Source organism: Procambarus clarkii, chromosome 38, assembly GCF_040958095.1.
Source record: "Procambarus clarkii isolate CNS0578487 chromosome 38, FALCON_Pclarkii_2.0, whole genome shotgun sequence".
Classification (NCBI taxonomy): domain Eukaryota; kingdom Metazoa; phylum Arthropoda; class Malacostraca; order Decapoda; family Cambaridae; genus Procambarus; species Procambarus clarkii.
Window position 1 is genome coordinate 7,568,770 of NC_091187.1, and position 20,668 is coordinate 7,589,437.

Genomic DNA, 20,668 nt, shown 5'->3' on the forward strand with positions numbered 1-20,668 from the left:
AGATCTCGGGCGCGACCACCGAAACCCAGGCGGCACAAGGAGATGGAACGTCTGCCGAACAGAAAAACTCCGAAGCATGCAAGCCCGCCAGGAGTTCAGAAACGACGGGTCCGACGCGAGACATCGCAAGAACCCCCCCAAAAAAAGTAAAACAACAACAACCGGCAGGGCAAGCTAGGAAAACCAAAGAAGGCGGAAGGGTCGCCGCCAGAACAGGACCCGAACCAAGGGGCACGAACAACTGCAACAGACCGAGACAAAGAAGCACATCACAGGACACAGGCTGACCAACGCCTAAGAACACACGCAGAACATTCCTGCTGCAGAAGAGGCAGGAAGAAAGAGCAGAAGCACAAAAAAAAAAAAAAAAAACAGGAGAACAACCAGGGGTGGACAATCAGGCAGGGACAAAAACCCCACGCTATCCCCAGGCACAAAACGGCAGCAAAGCGCCACTCCACAACCGGACACAGGAACAAGGACACGCCACCGTGAAACACGGTACCAATGCTCACGTGCAGCAGCAGCAGCAACAGGCACCACTGCAACATGCAACATGTAAATAGCAACTCCCCTCTGCAAAGGCAGAGAACGGAGCAGGCAGACCCCAGACAGGGCCAACGGAGACACGACAAAACCCTGCAGGCCCAGAAACCTGCACCAGGCGACCGACGGCGGAGAAACCCCGCTCGATACCTGCTGGATGAGGTACTGGGAGCTCTTCTACACCTCAAGCCCGGCCCAAGGTCAGGCCAGACCGGCCAGAGGATGGCCCACCAGGCAGCTGCTAGGAGCAGTCCACCGGCCCACATACCCCCACAACCAGGACGGGCCGGAACTGCCATACGAAAACAGGCCAGTGCGCCCTGGAAGTCCACGGACGAACCAGCAAGAAGGCTTATGCTCGCAAGTAGGTCGTGTAACAAGCACAGACCACTGATGGTAATACAGTGTTCCCCAAAAGTGCCAATAGCACCACTGCACTCCACTGGTACTATCCCGCAAGTTCTACCAGATAGGCGGGACCCAAGAGCCAGAGCTCAAATCCTGCAAGCACAGCCAGGAGCCTCACCAGGTGAGTACAGAACCAACCCTACAACCCCCACACCTCACAACAGTAAAAAAGGAGGGTCCCCTGAAGGACTCCAGCATGGGTTGGACATGCACATGAGGGGGACAGGAAGGGGTGATAAAGGGACAGTCACTGGTGTGCGAACGGTCTCAGTCGTACAAAATTATACCTAAATAAAGACAGGTATATGAACACCGCCGCATCCAGCGCCCGGCCAAAAGACGCCAGACCGCAGAAACTCACCTGGCGAATGGTGGCTCGAACTTGACACGACTCAACCGTGCCCAGAAGAACTCGGGAGCACCGCTAGGTGAAGACGCCAGAGCCGGACCCGCAGGAGAACAGGGAGAGGCGAAGGAGGCGGTCCACACCCATGACACAGAAAACCGCGGTGTCCTCCCCACAACTGGGAACCAGGACACCCCTGGCGCAAAGGGGCACATACCGCAGCCAGGGAGAAGAACGAGAGGCGAAGCACTGTAGCAAAAAAGGGCGCAAAACCCCAGCACTGAACCATCGCCCAGACCAAAACAAACTCCACGGCGCATGCGCATAACACGCTGGCCGAACCGCACACCCTCCCTGCGGGAAGGCGCCAGCCAGGACTATTGCACGAGGAAAAAGAGCCAAAAGAGGAAGCAGGAACAATAAAACCGGCCAAAGAAGCAAAGAGCCCAAAAAAAAAAGGGAACCCAAATGGGCGACAAGTAGCCCAAACGGGCGACAAGTAGCCCAAACGGCCGACAAGTAGCCCAACCGGGCGACAAGTAGCCCAACCGGGCGACAAGTAGCCCAACAGGGCGACAAGTAGCCCAACAGGGCGACAAGCAGCCCAACAGGGCGACAAGTAGCCCAACAGGGCGACAAGTAGCCCAACAGGGCGACAAGTACTAGGAGCCGACAGACGTTCCAATAATGCGGGAAGTAGCGAAAAACCTTCCCGTACCCTCGAGAACACAGAAGCCAACACTAGTCCCGAAGGCACACGAAGGCGCAGGCGCACCCGAGATCAAAAGTCACGCAGAACCCCATCGAACGGGGAAACATGACAAAAACACCGTCTCAAAAAGCGGGGGAGGAAACATCCACCCACAGGACGGAACCAACCGACTCAAAGGCCAAGGAACCGAGCCCGGGGAGGGGCCGACGTCCAACAGCACGTACGGCGAGTGGGGAGGAAAGACCCCACTCCGCGTAACCACAAGCCCCGCCGAGAGGGGGATAAAACCCCCCACGGGGTCTAACGGGGCCAAGGCCCCCCCAAGTCAGCCCCTCCCCAGCCCCGGGAACCTACACGACAGGCCCCGGGGCCGAGCCGTTCCCCCAAAGCCCCGGCCGTACCAGAAAACCGGGGCAGCCGTGAAAACACTAAGGAAGGGAGCCCACTGGCAGACTCATACAACACGGCTGGAGGAACAGGCCCAAATGCCCCCGTCACTACCCCGGAAGGGGAATTCCCCGAGACTGCCCGAGTCTCAACACCACCAAACACCCCGCCCTGAACCTACAGACGGTAAGGAACCGGATACAGGCAGGAAGGGTGAACCAGGGGAAAGACAAGGGGGCGTGGATGGAACCGAAGCAACCAACACCCCCAAGTCCCAAAACGAAATACAACGGGGCAGCCCCGGGGCTCCCGGGGAGGAAACCACGAGAACGTTGCCACCACCAAGGCTCAAGTGCAACGCCCCTGCTGCCCGCACCCGCTTTGTTAGCACAACTGGGTAACCGAGCCACAACGAGCAACCAAATTCGCAGGACACCGGGTCGAAGGTGTCACCGACCCCACAGGCAGCAGACGGAGGCAAAACAGAGAGTCACCCAGAGACAAAAGGTGAGAGCAACCCTCAAACTCGCTGGAAGCGAGGGGGGGGCTCTGGGGTCACATCCATCGGACCCGCGCGCCCCCAGGGGTTTCCCAGGGTCCCGAGCGTTTACTTTAAGAGGACTCGCGCTCAGGTAATCCCAGGCAGGGTACTGCTAACCGGCACCCAAGCTACCAAACAACTTTCTAAGAGCTGAACCCCCGGGACGTGTACACTCACGGGGACCTAGCAGGGGGTACCACCAGAAATACTCAGAACACAAGGGACACCAGGGGCAAGAACGAAGGCAGACCCCCCCACCAGGTATATAAACAAAAGAAAAAGAAAACCCCGCAAGAGGACAGCGTACCCAAGCGGAACAGAGCCGGCCGCTATGATTGGTAAAGACAAGCTGCACAGTACCCCGCGCCCCACCAGTGCAAACACTGCCCCTTACTCTAAGGCGAACAAGGGAGACAGAACACCCGAGCACACAAAGAGCGGCCGAAAACCAAGCGGTAAACGGCCAAGCAGGGGCAGGACCCAAGGAACTTGTGGAAGGTGGCCCCAAGCCCCAAGGGCAGTACTTACAGGGCACCTAGGGAAGGGAACCCTAGGCGCATGCAGCCCGAGTACTGAAGAATCACATCCGGCTCACGCACCACCTAGAAAACAGACACCACACTCTAGGTACAGTGCTGAAACAACCACTGGAGCCGGAGCACATAACCATTGCCTATAGCATCAGCCGAAGAACTGATGGGTGGATAGCCGGCGTGGGAGGTCTGGGGCTCCCCCTTCCCCCTCCCGGGGAGGGGGGAGCTGCGCAGACAGCGGCGCGGTGACGTATGACGTCATACTAGTTTCCGTGTTTTCTGTTGAAGAGTTCTATTCACTAGTTCGGCTTAGGTAGCAATTTTCACCAGAATAGGGGTTTGTTTTGGAATGCTTACCTTTCTGGGTGCTTGACCCGGTCGATGGCAGACATAGAATGCTTCCAACCACACGGGGGTTTCTATAGGCCATTGCTCCCCTTGCCTCTCTGAGGGGGCCAGGTTCTGGCTCGTGGTCCCCGGTAGGCCCTAGAACTCCATACACATGACTGATGCCAAAGTCTGACATTAGCATATCAGCCGGTAAAGCTCCGGGGAGCCGACGGGGCTCCCCCCAGAAATATATATATTTTTTATCTCCTTTGTTTATTATCTCATTTTGATGTAACCTCTACATCCTGGAGAGTGCATACCCATCCCTAACTATGTCAAGATAGAATGAAATTGGTCACCCAATAAATCAGTCACAACTGGCAGAACTTGGGACTTTGAATTTTTTTTTATTGAGTTTTTCACAGATTTCAAATTCTATTTTCTTTGTCTCTTTAGGCGGTTATGATGATCAGGGCTTTATCACTTTTATAAAGTACAGTAGCACCTCGATTAACGAGTGGCTGTATCTACGATCATTTCGAGTAATGAGCGAGCCACTCACAGCAAATTTGTCTCTATTGACGAGCTTCACCTCAATTAACAAGCAAAACCACATGGTGCTTCCTAGCGTCTCGCGGGTTCTTGCAAATTCTCGGACGCCTCCGACACCAGTGTTGTTGTTGTATCGCGCACGACAAGCATCCCTCTGCATTTATTTGCGCTTTTCTTTCGGTATTTTGTGGTTTTGTGACTACAATTTCTAACGCAAGGTGTCGCCAAAGAAGCTGCTTGCTAAAGATAGTGTTGTCAAGAGGAAGAAAGACACAATTACTGTGGATTTGAAGAAGAAAATAATAGCAAAGCATGAGCGTGGTGTCTGTGTGACTGATCTCACAAGGAAGTATGGCAGGTCCTCATCAACAATTTGCACCATTAGTAAGGAGATGAGGAGGTAAGGGAGGATGCTGCCTCTTCCAGTTAGATCAGGGAAGTGTTGGGAATGTTTGAAAAGGTGACCGCATTCTTGGAAAAGCTGCCCTGATAAAGCAGTGACAACCTTGTGTGTGAACATGTTTAATAACAATTTGCTGACTCGTTTTAGGAACATCCTAAAACAAAGACAAAAGCAATTGTCAATAGATACGTTCTTTGGAAAAGTAAAGAAAAGAAGAGCCAGTGATAGTGAACCACAAACCAGTCCCAGTGGGGAGAAATTCCCGAGAGAGCCCCCCTGATTCAGAGGTGGATTCTCCTTCCACACCATAACCCCTCACCTCCTTCCCACCTCCCCATCATCTCATTCAAGCCAGCAACGACTCTTCATAAAGTAAACATGAAAATAGTACAACAAAACATTCATAAATACATGTGCAGTATTATATTTACATTATAAAATGTCATACAAGTATGGATATTTTTGTGAGTGGAACGGATTAAATTTATTTCCTTTATTTTATATGGGGAAATTTGTTTCTTAAAACGAGTTTTCCACATAACGAGCTCAGTGCCAGAAAGGATTAAACTCGTTAATCGAGGTGCCACTATATACATTTTTATCCCCTAAATCATTATAATTTTCCCTATACAGTATTTAGTTTTTTTGGAGGGGAGGTATTTTTTCTTGACATCATTCCAACACATATTGACCTACAACTTTCACATATTCGAGTACGAATGCCAAACAACGTCTATTAAAACATATAAGTAAATTAATGAAATAGAACTACCTTATTCATTGTCGATAACTTTAACTTCAGTTATCTCTAAAACTTTGAGTCAGCTTCAAAAAATTCAGTTTCTGACCGATTCTCACCATTTTTACAAATAATGTGCACAGTTGTCTGTTCTACAATCCTATTAGAAGGGATTTTTCACAAACCCTGAACATTTGTAGTTATCAATTTTTTTTCTAAATTTGGCACATAATTCAAATGCCACATTGATGATATTTTTTACAGTAAACTAAACTGAAAACATATATTCTAAATCTATGAAAATGAAGATCATATACTATTTTGAGAGCATAATAACACCAAATGAACAATTGGTGATAGTATATATTTTTGCAGCTGATCTCAATAATTGAAGTTTTCAATATTCAATTTTATAATTATTTTTTATTTTTTTACTTATAAGTTACGTTTGTGATCATTTAGACAAAGTTGCAGGATTTGCTAGTATGCACAAAAAATTGGAAAGCATTAGAGCAAATTTGAGAAATTCAACTTTGCCCTCAGGTCCTGTCGTATATGTATGCCATGCACAGCTTAAGGGTTAATACAGAACTGTACTGTATAAAATGCATAAAACTTCAAAACTAACAATATTTCTCTAATTATAACAATAATAATATTTTAAATAAAACAATTTGTAACAGTCAATATGTACATTAAATTTTCAGTATGCTATAAAATAAGCACAGGTCATGTTAATGCGTTGGGCCTGGATGAGATGGCTGGCACCATGTGCTTCTCCTCTTCCTGGGGTAAAAACATCGGGCTCGCGCGCGAAGGATTTTTGTGATAAATTTGAACAATTTTTACTGTTTGAACTCATTTAATCTGTCAAGATGTCTCAGAGCAGCATTCATGGTATTGAAGGTATAAAACAAAAGAGAAAACATTTGTCAATTAATCAGACAGTTGACTTGACAGAGAAAGTAGAGCGTGGATACTCTGTCACTCGACTCGCCCAAGAATTCAACATTGGTAAAACTACAATTTGTGATATAAAAAAGCAGAGGATAATATTAAGAAATTCTTTGCTCAAACTCATGCAATAGGCAACAGGAAAACATTGAAGCCTGTTGAGTATACGAATTTGAACTCGTATGTATTTAAATGATTTACACAACATTGTGCGAAATGAATTGCTGTTTCAGTTGATTCTATTAGAAATGCAGCTGAAAGACTTGCTGTAAAGTTAAACATAGACAATTTCAAGGCTAGCATTGACTGGGTATGTCGATTTAAAGAGAGGTATGGCATCATTAACAAGAAAATTTGTGGTGAGGCATTAAGTGCAGATGTTGGAATTGCTAATGCATATAAGCATAAACTTTCTCAGCAGATGATATCTAATAATCTAAGCTGGTTTCAAGTGTACAATGTAGTTGAAATGGGCTTTAACTGGAAATGCCTTCAAAGAAACACTTTGACCTTCAGGCTTGAGGGTATTCCTGGTTGCAAGATAAAGAAGGAAAGAATTTCAGCATTATTGTGCTCTAACACAGATGGCAGTCACCAAACAACGTATGCAATTGTTGGGAAATCTGCCAACCCCAGAGCATTGAAAAACTGCATGATCATACTACCTGTAATCTACTACAACACAAAAAATGCCTGGTTCACACAGATTATTTTTGAGGATTGGTTCCAATATCACTTTTATAAAGAAGTAAAAAACCAGCGTTGAATGTAATGAAATGCCATTTTCTGGGTGAGACCCAGAGGCTCTCTGGAGCTTACTAGATTGATATGCTAATGTCAGACTTTGGCATCAGTCATGTGTGTAGAGTTCTGTGGGCCTACCGGGGACCACGAGCCAGAACCTGGCCATAGGGACCATAACAGGGAAAACACAAGGGGCGCAGAAGGAACACAACCGAAGCATCCCACACCCCCAAGTCCCATCACACCAACCAAAAAACGGGGCAGCCCCGGAGCTCCCGGGGACGTAGCGCGTTGCATCACCAAAATTTGCAACGCCAGTGCTGCCTGCACCCGCATAGTCAGCATAAGACTGGGTAATTGAGCGAGAAACAAGCAACAAAACTCGCAGGGGCTCCGGGCCGAAGGTGCCACCACAGGCAGCAGACAGAGGCAAAACAGTGAGAGTCACCCTGAGACAAGGGGACAGAGCAACCCTCGAACTCGCACAAAGCAAGGGGGGACTCGGCTTACATCCACCGAACCCTCACACCCCCATGGGGATTCCCAGGGTCCTGAGCATTTACCAACAGGGACTCACACCCAGGTAATACCAGGCAGGATACTGCTAACCGGCACCAACAAATACCAAACAACCTTCTAAGAACTGAACCCCCGGGACGTGTACACTCACGGGGACCTAGCAGGGGAAACTACCGGAAGAAGGAAGTACACAGGGGGCAAGAACCAAGGCAGATCCACGCACCAGGCAGACAAACAAAAAGAAAAAGAAAACTCCGCAAGAGGACAACGTACCCAGGCAGAACAGAGCCGGCCGCTATGATTGGTGAAAATAAGCTGCACAGTACGCTGCGCCCCTACCAGTGCAAACTGCCCCCCTACCCAAAGGCAAACAAGGGAGACAGAACACCCTAGCACACAAAGGGTGGCTGAAAAACAAGCAGTAAACGGCCTAGCAGGGGCAGAAACCCAAGGAACTTGTGGAAGGTGGCCCCAAGTCCCAAGGGCAGTACTTATAGGGCACCTAGAGAAGGAAACCCTAGGCGCATGCAGCCTGAGTACTGGAGAATCACTCCCGGCTCACGCACCACCCAGAAGACAGTCACCACACACAAGGTACAGTGCTGAAACAACCATCAGAGCCAGAGCACACGACCTCAGCCTCTAGCATCAGCCTTAGAATTGATGGGTGGAAAGCCGGCGAGAGGGGTCTGGGGCTCCCCCTTCCCCCTCCCGGGGAGGGGGGAACTGCACAGACAGCGGCGCAGTGACGTGTGACATCATGATCGTTTGCTTGTTTGTTTTCGGGGAGTTCTATCCACTCATCTGGCATCTTTAGATGCCTAAAATGGCGTCTAAACAGACACCATTTAAAAAAAAAATCGTGGGCAACATTCCCAGGTGTGAGAGCCTCAGCTTGGAGTGAGCAACCAAGGCTGGCGCACGCAGCATGAGCTCACAGCACTGCTGTTCAGCTTGTGACCACAGCATCCCCGAATAATGTCAAAATATATATGTAACTGGTATTATTTAGCCATAATAGTATTACAGAAGAGCCTGAGTGTGATAATGACTGTGAACAATGTTCAAATGTCAGTGAATCAATGCTGTTAAAGATGTTCACAGCACTAGCCACAGCACCATAGCATTACTTCGTCCATCTATGAATTTTCAAACGACTTCTTATGTTCCTTTACAAAATAAACTTGCAATCGATTATTCATTTACAGGATTTAGTGACCAGGATTGTGATAATAGCAGGATTGTGGTGATATTAGCGCTGTGAGTTGTATTGTGGGAGGAGGAATTTTGGTGAGCGAGGGAGGGAGGGAATCGAGGTAGCGTCACTGTGTGTGTGTGTGGCAGCCACTCTTGTTTTGCTCACCACACCAGCTTAGTGGTTCACTACGGTGAACATAAATGTAGATACTTATATATAACATATGTATATAGTGTAATAACAGCAACAGCAGTATGTTGGGAGGAGCCTTTTCGGTGAGGGAGGTGGCGTCGTACTCGTAGCGTCATCGTATGCTGTGTGACTTGTCATGCAGTATTTGGTGGCTACTGTGCTGTTTGGATATAATACCAGCTTACAGTATCCACTGGATTTAACGGCCTATATGGGGCTGTACCCTGGTCGTTATTTCTGGAGCTCCGGTATTTCCGAAGTAAAGTGTTGTTGTTTTTTTCAAGTAACATTCAGATAAGATATATTTTGTACAGACTGCCACTTGGTCCACCACTCTAGTATCTTCTACCCTGTGATATCACAAATTCACGGCACATTGTTTTGATTTGTCAAGAGGCTAGAGTGTTCATTCCGTGACTTTGTTGGACATATCTGCACAATCAAGAAACATCCGTGCACCATGTTGGCTCCAAATGCACTCATTGTGTCAGTGATGGCTGACTGGTGGGTGGATGGGCAGGCAGGCGGGGATGGAGAGGCTGAAATGTAGGCAGGCAGGAAGAGGCTGGGAGGTAGGCAGGGAGGGAGAGGCAGGCAGGCAGAGGCAGGGAGGGAGAGAATGGAGATAGATGGAGGGATGGATGGATGGATTGATGGAGGGATGGAAGGATGGAGGGAGGGATGAAGAGAGGGAGGGATATAAGGAAGGAGGGAGGGAGGGATGGAAGGAGGAAGGGAGGAATGGAAGGAGGGAGAGAGAGATGGAGGGAGGGAGGGATGGAGAGATGGTGGGAGAGATGGAAGGAGGGAGGGAGAGATGGAAGGAGGGAGGGAGAGATGGAAGGAGGGAGGGAGGGAGAGATGGGTGTTGAGTTGAGCAGAGAGAGAGAGAGAGAGAGTGAGGGTATGGGTGTAGGGGGGGCGGGTGGGGGAGGTGTGTCGGTGGTGGGGAAGAGACCGGCTCACTGCTAAGCCAAACACTTGACCCAGTTAACCAGATGTTTCTTAAACAAATTCTGGATATACATCATCATTTATATTTTTGGTTGCAGATTTTGTTTAGTAATATTATTAGGATAATTAAAAGTTATATAATACTTGTTTCATGAATGCTTTATTGTATTAGATGGAGATTCTCCAGGCTGTTTGTGGCTGGCTGGCAGTCTACTGAGCCATTTCCCAGAACGGTCTTGGGAGGGGGGGGGGGATGAGGCAGGAAGTGAGGCTGTGGGGGAGAGCAGGAGTGAGGGAGTGGGGGAGACGTTCAGTGAGGGGTGAGGGAGGGGATGATAGAGGTAGGCAGCCTGCTTGCCATGTGAAGACTCCCTAATGCCAAAACAAACCCAATACCGACCTTCGGTAATATCGATCCCCAGACCGTTATATGAGGCTCTAAATACCAATCTCCCAAACCAGTCGTTATTACTGGCAAATTGGTATAAAAGAGGCCGTTAAATTGAGTGGATACTGTAGTTGTATAGTTATGGTGAATAAAACAGGTAGATATTTATACATAACGTGTGTAAATAGTGTAATAAAAACAATAACAGTATGGTGGAAGGAGGAATGTTGCCGAGTAAGATGTTGGAGGAGTGAGGGAGCGCTGGCTGGGTGTGGCAGCTCAATCTTGTTTTTGGGCTCACCATACCAATTTAGTGGTTCGTCATGATGAACACATATGTAGATGGGTACATACAATGTGTGTATATAGTGTAATAACAGCAAAAACACTGTTTGACTGATCGTAGAATATAATATATATGTCACATACAGGAGTAGTCAGTGTAAGAGTTTAATCCGTTCCTGGAGACTGCTCATAACCCGAAAACTCGTAAACCGAACCTAATTTCCCCATAATAAAATGGGAAATGAATTAATCCGTTCCTGACTACCCAAAAACCTCACTTCAAACTAAATTTTATACCTAATTTATCAAAATCTACACTACAAAAGTATGTTCAAGTTATTACTTACCCTTGCTGATGACTGCTGTTGGCGTATGGAAGATGGTGAGGAGGGGGGAGGAGGGGAGGTGTTACTGTTTGGAAAGGGAGTTCCCTTCCATTATAACATCAGGCTGTGAGGACATCTCTGGAGTGCATTGTCTGGCATGTTTTGCCTGCATACCACTAGGTCCTGGTTGTGGCTCACTGCTCGATTTTCTCACAACAAAGTGGTCCATTGATAATTGTTTTTCCCTTCTTCGCAAGATGTGTCTGTAGTGAGGCATCACATTATCATTGAAAAGATTAATGCAACGGCCTACTATAGCTTTCTCTGGGTGAGTTGTTTCAATAAAAGTTTGCATTTCTTCCCACATCTGACACCACTTCTTAATGGTTGCGGAAAGGACATTCACTGCTGCCTCATCCTCCTCCACTGGAGAAACATCCTCAGCTGTCTTCTTGCTGTTCCTTTTGAAGGGCTTGGAGTTCTTCGGTGGCCAGTTCTTCGTTGTGTTCTTCCACCAACTCCTCCACATCATCACCATCCAATTCCAAGTCCATTTGCCGGCCCAGAGTAACAATTTCCTCAACAATAGGCACATCATTTACAGGCTCAAACCCCTCAAAGTCTAGTTCTGTTACACATTCAGGCCACAATTTTCTCCACCCAGAGATCAGGGTTCTTGAGTCACTTCTTGCCAGGCTTTGTCAACGAGTTTTAAAGCACTACAAATGTTAAAAGGGTCTTTCCAGAACTCTTTGAGGGCGAGTTGTGTGGCTTCAGTCATTTCAGAACATTTCCGGAAAGTGCCCTTTCATAAAGTAAGAAGTGTCCACAAAGTGGATATGCAGCTAGTGCCTCTATAGCATTAATGAGTAATACATAATAACACAAATAATAATGAGTAAGTATGTTATTATGCTCTATTTTGTTATATATCATATAAATACATTGCCCAAAGTTATTATCAGCTACGTTCAACAATGTGTAACAAATATTTTTTTTATTTTTTTTTTATTTTTTTTTTTAGGTTTTAGGTTTTTAAGGTTTTTTTTTTGTAGGTTTTAGGTTTTTAAGTTTTTTCCTCCTTTGTTTTATGTTCAAATTTGTTGTAACCTTTACATCCTGGAGAATGCATACCCTGTCCCTAACTATGTGAAGACTGAAATAAACTGATAAATAAATCAGTCACAACTCTCACAACTTGGGACTTTTAAATTTTTGGGGCTGATTTTTTTACAGATTTCAAGCTCTATTTTCCTTGTTTCTTTAAGCTGTTTTCATGATTAGTGACAAGATTACTTTGACTCACTACAGTCATTACAGTTACAGTTACAGTCTGTAATGACAGTCATTACAGACCAGACTCACTTTGTTTTATAGGTTCATACTATTTTTAGGATTTTAACTAACCATTACTAAGCTAATTATCTTTAAGATTATTTTACTTTATGATTATTATTTTTTATTTTACATTTATATTGTCAGTCTTCACTGATTTTTTGTTTTTCTTCTTTTATCTAACTTGTGTGTCCTTCCTGGCTATCTATTGGATCTTTATTTTTCAGTACAACCTCGATTCAACGTACCCCGATTCAACGAATCTCCGGCTAGTTCGCACACTTTTCAGGCCGAATTTACTCACTTGGTTCGACGAACAATGGTTCGCCGAAGCGAGGGATGTTCGGATTTGCTTACGATGTCCAGACAGAGTTCACAGACTGGTGGAAAACTTTCACATTCTATAACAGATTACAATTAATAATTCTCTCATATGACAAGTTGGATCACACAAGTGGACCACACAAATGGACCACACATGTGGACCACAAGTGGTCCACAAGCTTACGATTTTGGGACAGAGTTCACAGAGTGGTGGAAAACTTTCTCATTCTATCACAGATTACAATTAATAATTCCTTCATAAGAAGTTGGATCACACAAGTGAACCATATGAACCAAACACCAGCCAAAATGGTCCACACAAACACCAGCCAAAATGGCTCACACAAACACCAGCCAGTGATCCACACAAGTGAACAACTGAGTTTCCATGATTTTCGTTCGCTGATTTGGGGCACACGTATCTTTGTACATTAATTTAAAGGATGAAGCGTGATTACCTAGCTACATGTGGTAAAATCTCCTTATAGACATTTTCTGTGATGAAACAAGATGAGTGAGGGTGGACAGATAAGAGAATACTATACTGTAAACCTCACTTTACAGTGAGGTTTCACTCACTTTCGTCTGTGTGTCGTCATAGTTCAGTGACCCATGACTTTTGAAAGTTTCATATTAATAAATAATTTCTAAAACCAGTGTTTTAATAGCTTTTTATTATCCTAATTAAACTAAACTAAATAAAACCAAAAATATGCTGTAACATGATAGACATCTGCTCCTTGAGAAATTACTGTATGTTATTGGAACAACTCTAGCGTGAGTGGACGGGTCTAATCCCTGTACACACACCATGCTTGTTTCATCCCTCCCTCCCTCCCTCCCTCCCCCTCCCTCCCTCCCTCCCTCTCTCCCCCTTTCTCCCTCTCTCTCTCTCTCTCCCCCCCTCTCTCTCTCTCTCTCTCTCTCTCCCCCTCTCTCTCTCTCTCCCCCCCCTCTCTCTCTCTCTCCCCCTCTCTCTCTCTCTCTCTCTCCCCCTCTCTCCCCCCCCCCCTCTCTCTCTCTCTCTCTCTCTCTCTCTCTCTCTCTCTCTCTCTCTCTCTCTCTCTCTCTCTCTCTCTCTCTCTCTCCATCCATCTCCATCCATCCCCTCCATCCATCCATCCATCCCCTCCCTCCATCCATCCATCCATCCCCTCCCTCCACCCATCCATCATCCATCCCCACCCTCCATCCATCCATCCATCCATCCCCCTCCCTCCATCCATCCATCCATCCATCCCCTCCATCCATCCATCCCCTCCCTCCATCCATCCATCCATCCATCCCCTCCCTCCATCCATCCATCCATCCATCCATCCCCTCCCTCCATCCATCCATCCATCCATCCATCCATCCCCTCCCTCCATCCATCCATCCATCCCCTCCCTCCATCCATCCCCTCCATCCATCCATCCATCCCCTCCATCCATCCATCCATCCATCCATCCCCTCCCTCCATCCATCCATCCATCCCCTCCCTCCCACCATCTATCCATCCATCCCCTCCCTCCCTCCATCCATCCATCCATCCCCTCCCTCCATCCATCCATCCATCCATCCATCCATCCCCTCCCTCCATCCATCCATCCATCCCCTCCATCCATCCATCCATCCATCCATCCCCTCCATCCATCCATCCCCCCCTCCATCCATCCATCCATCCACTCCCTCCATCCATCCATCCATCCCCTCCCTCCCACCATCCATCCATCCATCCATCCCCTCCATCCATCCCCTCCCTCCCTCCCTCCATCCATCCATCCATCCATCCATCCATCCCCTCCCTCCATCCATCCATCCATCCATCCATCCCCTCCCTCCATCCATCCCCTCCCTCCATCCATCCATCCATCCCCTCCATCCATCCATCCATCCCCTCCATCCATCCATCCATCCCCTCCCTCCATCCATCCCCTCCCTCCATCCATCCATCCATCCCCTCCCTCCATCCATCCATCCCCTCCCTCCCTCCATCCGTCCATCCATCCCCTCCCTCCCTCCATCCATCCATCCCCTCCTTCCATCCATCCATCCATCCCCTCCCTCCATCCATCCATCCCCTCCATCCATCCATCCATCCCCTCCCTCCATCCATCCCCTCCATCCATCCATCCATCCCCTCCCTCCATCCATCCATCCATCCCCTCCTTCCATCCATCCATCCCCTCCCTCCCTCCATCCATCCATCCATCCCCTCCCTCCATCCATCCATCCATCCCCTCCCTCCATCCATCCATCCCCTCCATCCATCCATCCATCCCCTCCTTCCATCCATCCATCCATCCCCTCCCTCCATCCATCCATCCATCCATCCCCTCCCTCCATCCATCCATCCATCCCCTCCCTCCATCCATCCATGCATCCATCCATCCATCCATCCATCCATCCCCTCCCTCCCTCCATCCATCCATCCATCCATCCATCCATCCCCCCTCCCTCCATCCATCCATCCATCCCCTCCCTCCATCCATCCATCCATCCATCCATCCCCTCCATCCATCCCCTCCCTCCCTCCCTCCATCCATCCATCCATCCCCTCCATCCATCCATCCATCCCCTCCATCCATCCATCCATCCATCCCCCCTCCATCAATCCATCCCCTCCCTCCATCCATCCATCCCCTCCATCCATCCCCTCCCTCCCTCCCTCCATCCATCCATCCATCCATCCATCCATCCCCTCCCTCCATCCATCCATCCATCCCCCCTCCATCCATCCATCCCCTCCCTCCATCCATCCATCCATCCATCCATCCCCTCCCTCCATCCCCTTTCTCCCTCCATCCATCCAGAATTGAAGAAACAAATCAAGTTAAAAAAAAAAAGTTAACTGAGTCAGAGTTAGGGTTATCAGCGAGTCGGTCCCTTCACCACCACCGACACACCTCCCCCCCCCACCCCTACAGCCCATACACACACACACACCCTCAAATCATCCATCCTTCCATCCCTCCCTCCATCCTACCATTAATCCATCTCCATCCTCTCCTTCCCTGCCTTCCTCCCAAGCTCTGCCTGCCTCCCTCCGTGCCTGTCTCCCTCCGTGCTTGCCTCCCTCCCTGCCTCTCCCTCACAAGCTCTGCCTGCCTACCTCCCTCCCAACCTCCCACTGATTTGTGGCAGATGTATCTTTGTAAATAAATTTAAAGGCTGAAGCGTGATTAGCTAGCTACATGTCGTAAAATCTCCTTATAGACATTTTCTGTGATAAAACAAGGTGAGTGAGGGTGGACAGATAAGGGAATACTGTTCTGTAAACCTCACTTGGTTTTCCTTCGTCTGTGTCGTTATAGTTCAGTGACCCATGACTTTGAAAGTTTCAGACTAATAAATCATTTCTAAAACCAATGCTTTAATAGCTTTTTATTATCCTAATTAAACTAAACTAAATAAAACCGAAAATATACTGTAATATGATAGACATCTGCTATTTGAGAAATTATTTGTTATTGGAACAACTCCAGCGTGAGCGAGTGGACGGGTCTAATCCCTGTACACACACACCATGCGTTTCTCGTTTCAATTCGTCGCCACAGTTCAGTGACTACGGCTCCGAAATAATAAAATTAATAAATCATTTAATCAATGGTCATTTAACAGATGATGAGATTATACAAAATGTTACTGGCACCAGCACAGCCGTACCCAGCACCAGCACAGCCGTACCCAGCACCAGCACAGCCGTACCCAGCACCAGCACAGCCGTACCCAGCACCAGCACAGCCGTATCCAGCACCAGAACAGCCGTACCCAGCACCAGCACAGCCGTACCCAGCACCAGCACAGCCGTACCCAGCACCAGCACAGCCGTACCCAGCACCAGCACAGCCGTACCCAGCACCAGCACAGCAGTACCCAGCACCAGCACAGCCGTACCCAGCACCAGCACAGCCGTACCCAGCACCAGCACAGCCGTACCCAGCACCAGCACAGCCGTACCCAGCACCAGCACAGCCGTACCCAGCACCAGTACAGCCGTACCTAGCACCAGCACAGCTGTACCCAGCACCAGCACAGCCGTACCCAGCACCAGCACAGCTGTACCCAGCACCAGCACAGCCGTACCCAGCACCAGCACAGCCGTACCCAGCACCAGCACAGCTGTACCCAGCACCAGCACAGCCGTACCCAGCACCAGTACAGCCGTACCCAGCACCAGCACAGCTGTACCCAGCACCAGCACAGCCGTACCCAGCACCAGCACAGCTGTACCCAGCACCAGCACAAAAGCAGCTGAAGCCAACACAGCAGCAGCGAGCACCAGCAAAGCTGATGCAAACATCTAAAAACATCGTGTGTGAAGTGAACAATTAGAATAAGTGTTAAATTCAAGTGTGTACATAGTGTTAAAATTAAAGTTGCAATAATTCTAATGTACAATAGTTTTCAAGAACTGTATTGTAGTACTCAACATACAGCAAAACCACTTTTAATAATACAGTGCTAACGGCTTAATGCACTGCAGTCCCTATTTACTGTAGAGCATTCACAACTTCACAAAACTTCAAGATGGACATAACTCCAACAATAAGGTAAATACATGAATTACAGTATTTTTAGTAGAGTAGTAAAATATAGGTACAGTAAGTAATATGATACAATGCATTTTTATTGTGTACAAGAAAAAAAAAGACACTGACGCAACCGCCTCTTGAAGGTCACCTCTTGCAACGAATCCAACGCTCCAACGAACTGGGGGTGGTCCCATATAGTACGTTGAATCGAGGTTGTACTGTACTTCTAATTTGTTACTATTTTATGTGTATTTGCTAATATTCTTGTGTTTTTCTATAACTATTTTGTTTTTACAGCAGATTTAGCATTTATCTGTTTCTGTAATTGCTTGTCTTATTGTATCATGATCCCTCTGCATTTCCATGCACACTGATATTGATCCTGACCTAAATCTTGTCTCATATCTACACCAACCAGCACATTGATCATCATTATTGCAAGTATTACACAGCACACCAGGCAAAAAACAAACTCCAAAATAGCACCTGCTTATCAGTTTACAACCAAAATGTTAGATCACTTGGTAAACATTTTGACGATATAAATGCATTACTCACAGCACTAGGTACTAACTTATCGTTCATTATTTTAACAGAAACTTGGCTAAATAAAGACTATACCCAACTCTACAACTTAGCTGGTTATAAAGCCATTCACAACTGTAGGCCTAATAAAAAAGGTGGCGGCACAGCTTTATATTACCGAGATACATTTATCTGTAACAGTGTCACTAGTGATAGATGACTACTGTAAATATACTTTTGCTCAGTTTACAATTAAATCCCTTAAATCCTCCTTGACTATTGAAACCATCTATAGATTTCAACTTATATTAACATAGCTTCATTCTCAGATAACCTAAGGAATCTCATTATAAACAACAATCTCAAAAAAACCACATCATTCTGGGAGGAGACTTCAATATTGACCTGGGTCAACAAAATTGCTTTCACGCTGACTATTTCCTTATTAGCATGAACTCCTGCATGCTAATCCCCACAATCACTAAAAATACCGGAGTCACTCAAACAACAGCCACTACCTTGGATCACATATGGACTAACATAACAGCTCCCCTTGTATCTGGTATAATCTACGACAGAACAACTGACCTACTTTTCTCATAGCGAACATGGACATAACACCACCAAAAAGCAAAAAACTTACATTCAGGTTACACAGTGAATCAGCTTTAGGCAATCTCTCTAATGCACTTCACAATATTAACTGGGATTCTGAATTCAATAATTCTCAGGATATAAATTCATTAGCTAACCTCTTCCTTTCCACATCTCTAAGCCTCTACAACCTTCATTGCGCCCTTCTTACCAAGCAAGTAACTGACAAAAGATTAAACAATCCATGGCTCACAAGTGGCATTCTCAACTCAATCAACAAGAAACATGAATATGAAAAGAAACTCAGGATTGGCCTAGTTACAAAGGAAGTAGTTAAAAGATACTCATCAATGCTTACCAGTATCATTAGAAAGGGAAAACTTTCATATTATGAGAATAGATTCAATGAAGCAAAAGGCAACATGAAAAGCACATGGAAAACCATTTCTAGTATTCTAGGCTAAACAGCACTCACATAACCAAATAAAACTCTACAAGGATGGGTATACACCATCAACTGATTTAGAAATGGCAAATGAATCTAATACGTAGCTTCTTTTCATCAGTTGGTACTAATCTTGCCAGAAAAATCCCACAGACTCAGACACATATTAACACATATCTCTCAGGCAGCTACCCAAACTCCCTTCTCCTTTCACCAGTCAGCTCGGCAGATGTTGTGTCCATCATACACTCTCTAAAAACCAAGCCAGGGAACACCAGTGAAATTCCGTCCATTGTATACAAGAGCGCCTCCCATGCCCTTGCGCCACCCATAGATCTACTGTTCAACAAATCTATAGTGTCACACCTTCCCTGATATCCTCAAAAAAGCAAGAGTTACGCCAGTCCATAAAGGAGGCAATCCGGCGGACATAAACAATTATAGACCAATATCAAATCTACCCATTCTATCAAAAATATTTGAAAAAATTATCTACAAACAGCTCTATTCCTACCTCGTAAAATTCGACATATTCAGCCCCTGCCAGTTTGGCTTCCGGTCCCAAAAGAGCACCAATGATGCAATCATTAGTCTCCTTGACGTAATCTACTCAGCCCTTGACAAAAATGAGTTTACGATTGGACTCTTCAGTGACCTAAGAAAAGCCTTTGATACTGTTAATCACAACTACCTTTTACTTAAACTCCAGCATTATGGAATCCGAGGCCTTGCCCTGGACTATATCCGATCCTATCTTAGTGACAGACACCAATGTGTAACCATCAATGATACAACTCTTCCACTCTACCAATAACCATTGGAGAGCCACAGGGCAGCATCTTAGGACCTCTTCTATTTCTTATATATACCAATGATCTGCCTAATGTCTCTAATATTCTGAAAACTATATTGTTTGCTGATGATACTACCCTCATCTATTCAGACCCCAACCTACATACACTAAATAATGTTGTGAATAATGAATTAAAAAAAGTCCACTTATGGATGTCAACTAACAAACTAACACTAAACATAGAAAAGACCTACTACATCTTATTTGGAAGCAAATCATGGAATGCAATTCAGCTACAGATAGACAACATTAACAACAGTAATAAAAATGATGCAAAGTTTTTTGGCCTATTCCTAGACAAGAGACTCAACTTCAGCACCCACATTCAACACATAACTAAGAAAGTCTCTAAAACAGTTGGAATACTCTCCAAAATAAAATATTATGTTCCTATCTCTGCTCTCCTCTCACTATATTATGCACTAATCTATCCCTATCTTAATTATGGTATCTGTGCATGGGGGTCTACCACTGCAAACCACCTTAAGCCCATCATCACCCAGCAAAAATCTACTATCAGAATAATAACAAACTCTGCTTTCAGACAACACTCAGCTCCCTTAACTTGCTAAATATTAACTCCCTCCACACATTCTCATGTGTCAACTACATTTACAAAACCCTGTTCTTAAATGCAAACCATGCTCTGAAACTCTCCCTGGACAGATGTAATAGTACCCATTATCATGACACCAGAAATAAATATCTCTTTGATATCCCCAGGGTCAAACTTAATCTGTGTAAACACTCTATACAAATTATGGGACCTAGTCTATGGAACTCACTCCCTAGTGAATTGAAAAGCTGTCTAACTTTTGCCTCATTTATAAACAAAAACAAAAAGTACCTAATTTCATCTTCGTAGTTTCCTACACAGAGCTTTAAACTTGCTCTGTATTTAGTGTTACCCAATCTCCCAATCTTTATGTACTTAATCCAAACAACTTTATCATTGTGTTCATTGCTGTCTTCTTTTATGTGCTAGCCATATGCTGTATTGTGCCTGTTAAGTTTTGTTAAA

The 20,668-nt window shown here is 46.2% G+C and overlaps 2 protein-coding genes across 2 annotated transcripts in view; one reads left to right on the forward strand and one right to left on the reverse strand.

The window, feature by feature from the left end:
* LOC138372220 (tripartite motif containing 13-like) overlaps nucleotides 1-20,668 on the reverse strand; it is a 100,599-nt gene that overhangs the window by 37,130 nt on the left and 42,801 nt on the right. The gene's annotated exons all lie outside the window — the stretch shown is intronic.
* Nucleotides 6,373-7,217, forward strand: LOC138372158 (tigger transposable element-derived protein 7-like). The gene is made up of 2 exons (XM_069337468.1): nucleotides 6,373-6,511; nucleotides 6,685-7,217. The coding sequence occupies exons 1-2, from the start codon at nucleotides 6,373-6,375 to the stop codon at nucleotides 7,215-7,217; spliced, it is 672 nt and encodes a 223-aa protein (XP_069193569.1).

What these genes read in the sequence shown, in the direction of transcription:
- LOC138372158 (XM_069337468.1), top strand. Translation starts at nt 6,373, where the DNA reads ATGTCTCAGAGCAGCATTCATGGTATTGAAGGTATAAAACAAAAGAGA. An exon ending in CGCCCAAGAATTCAACATTG is followed by an intron (nt 6,512 to 6,684) that starts GTAAAACTACAA and finishes TTGCTGTTTCAG; the next exon opens with TTGATTCTATTAGAAATGCA.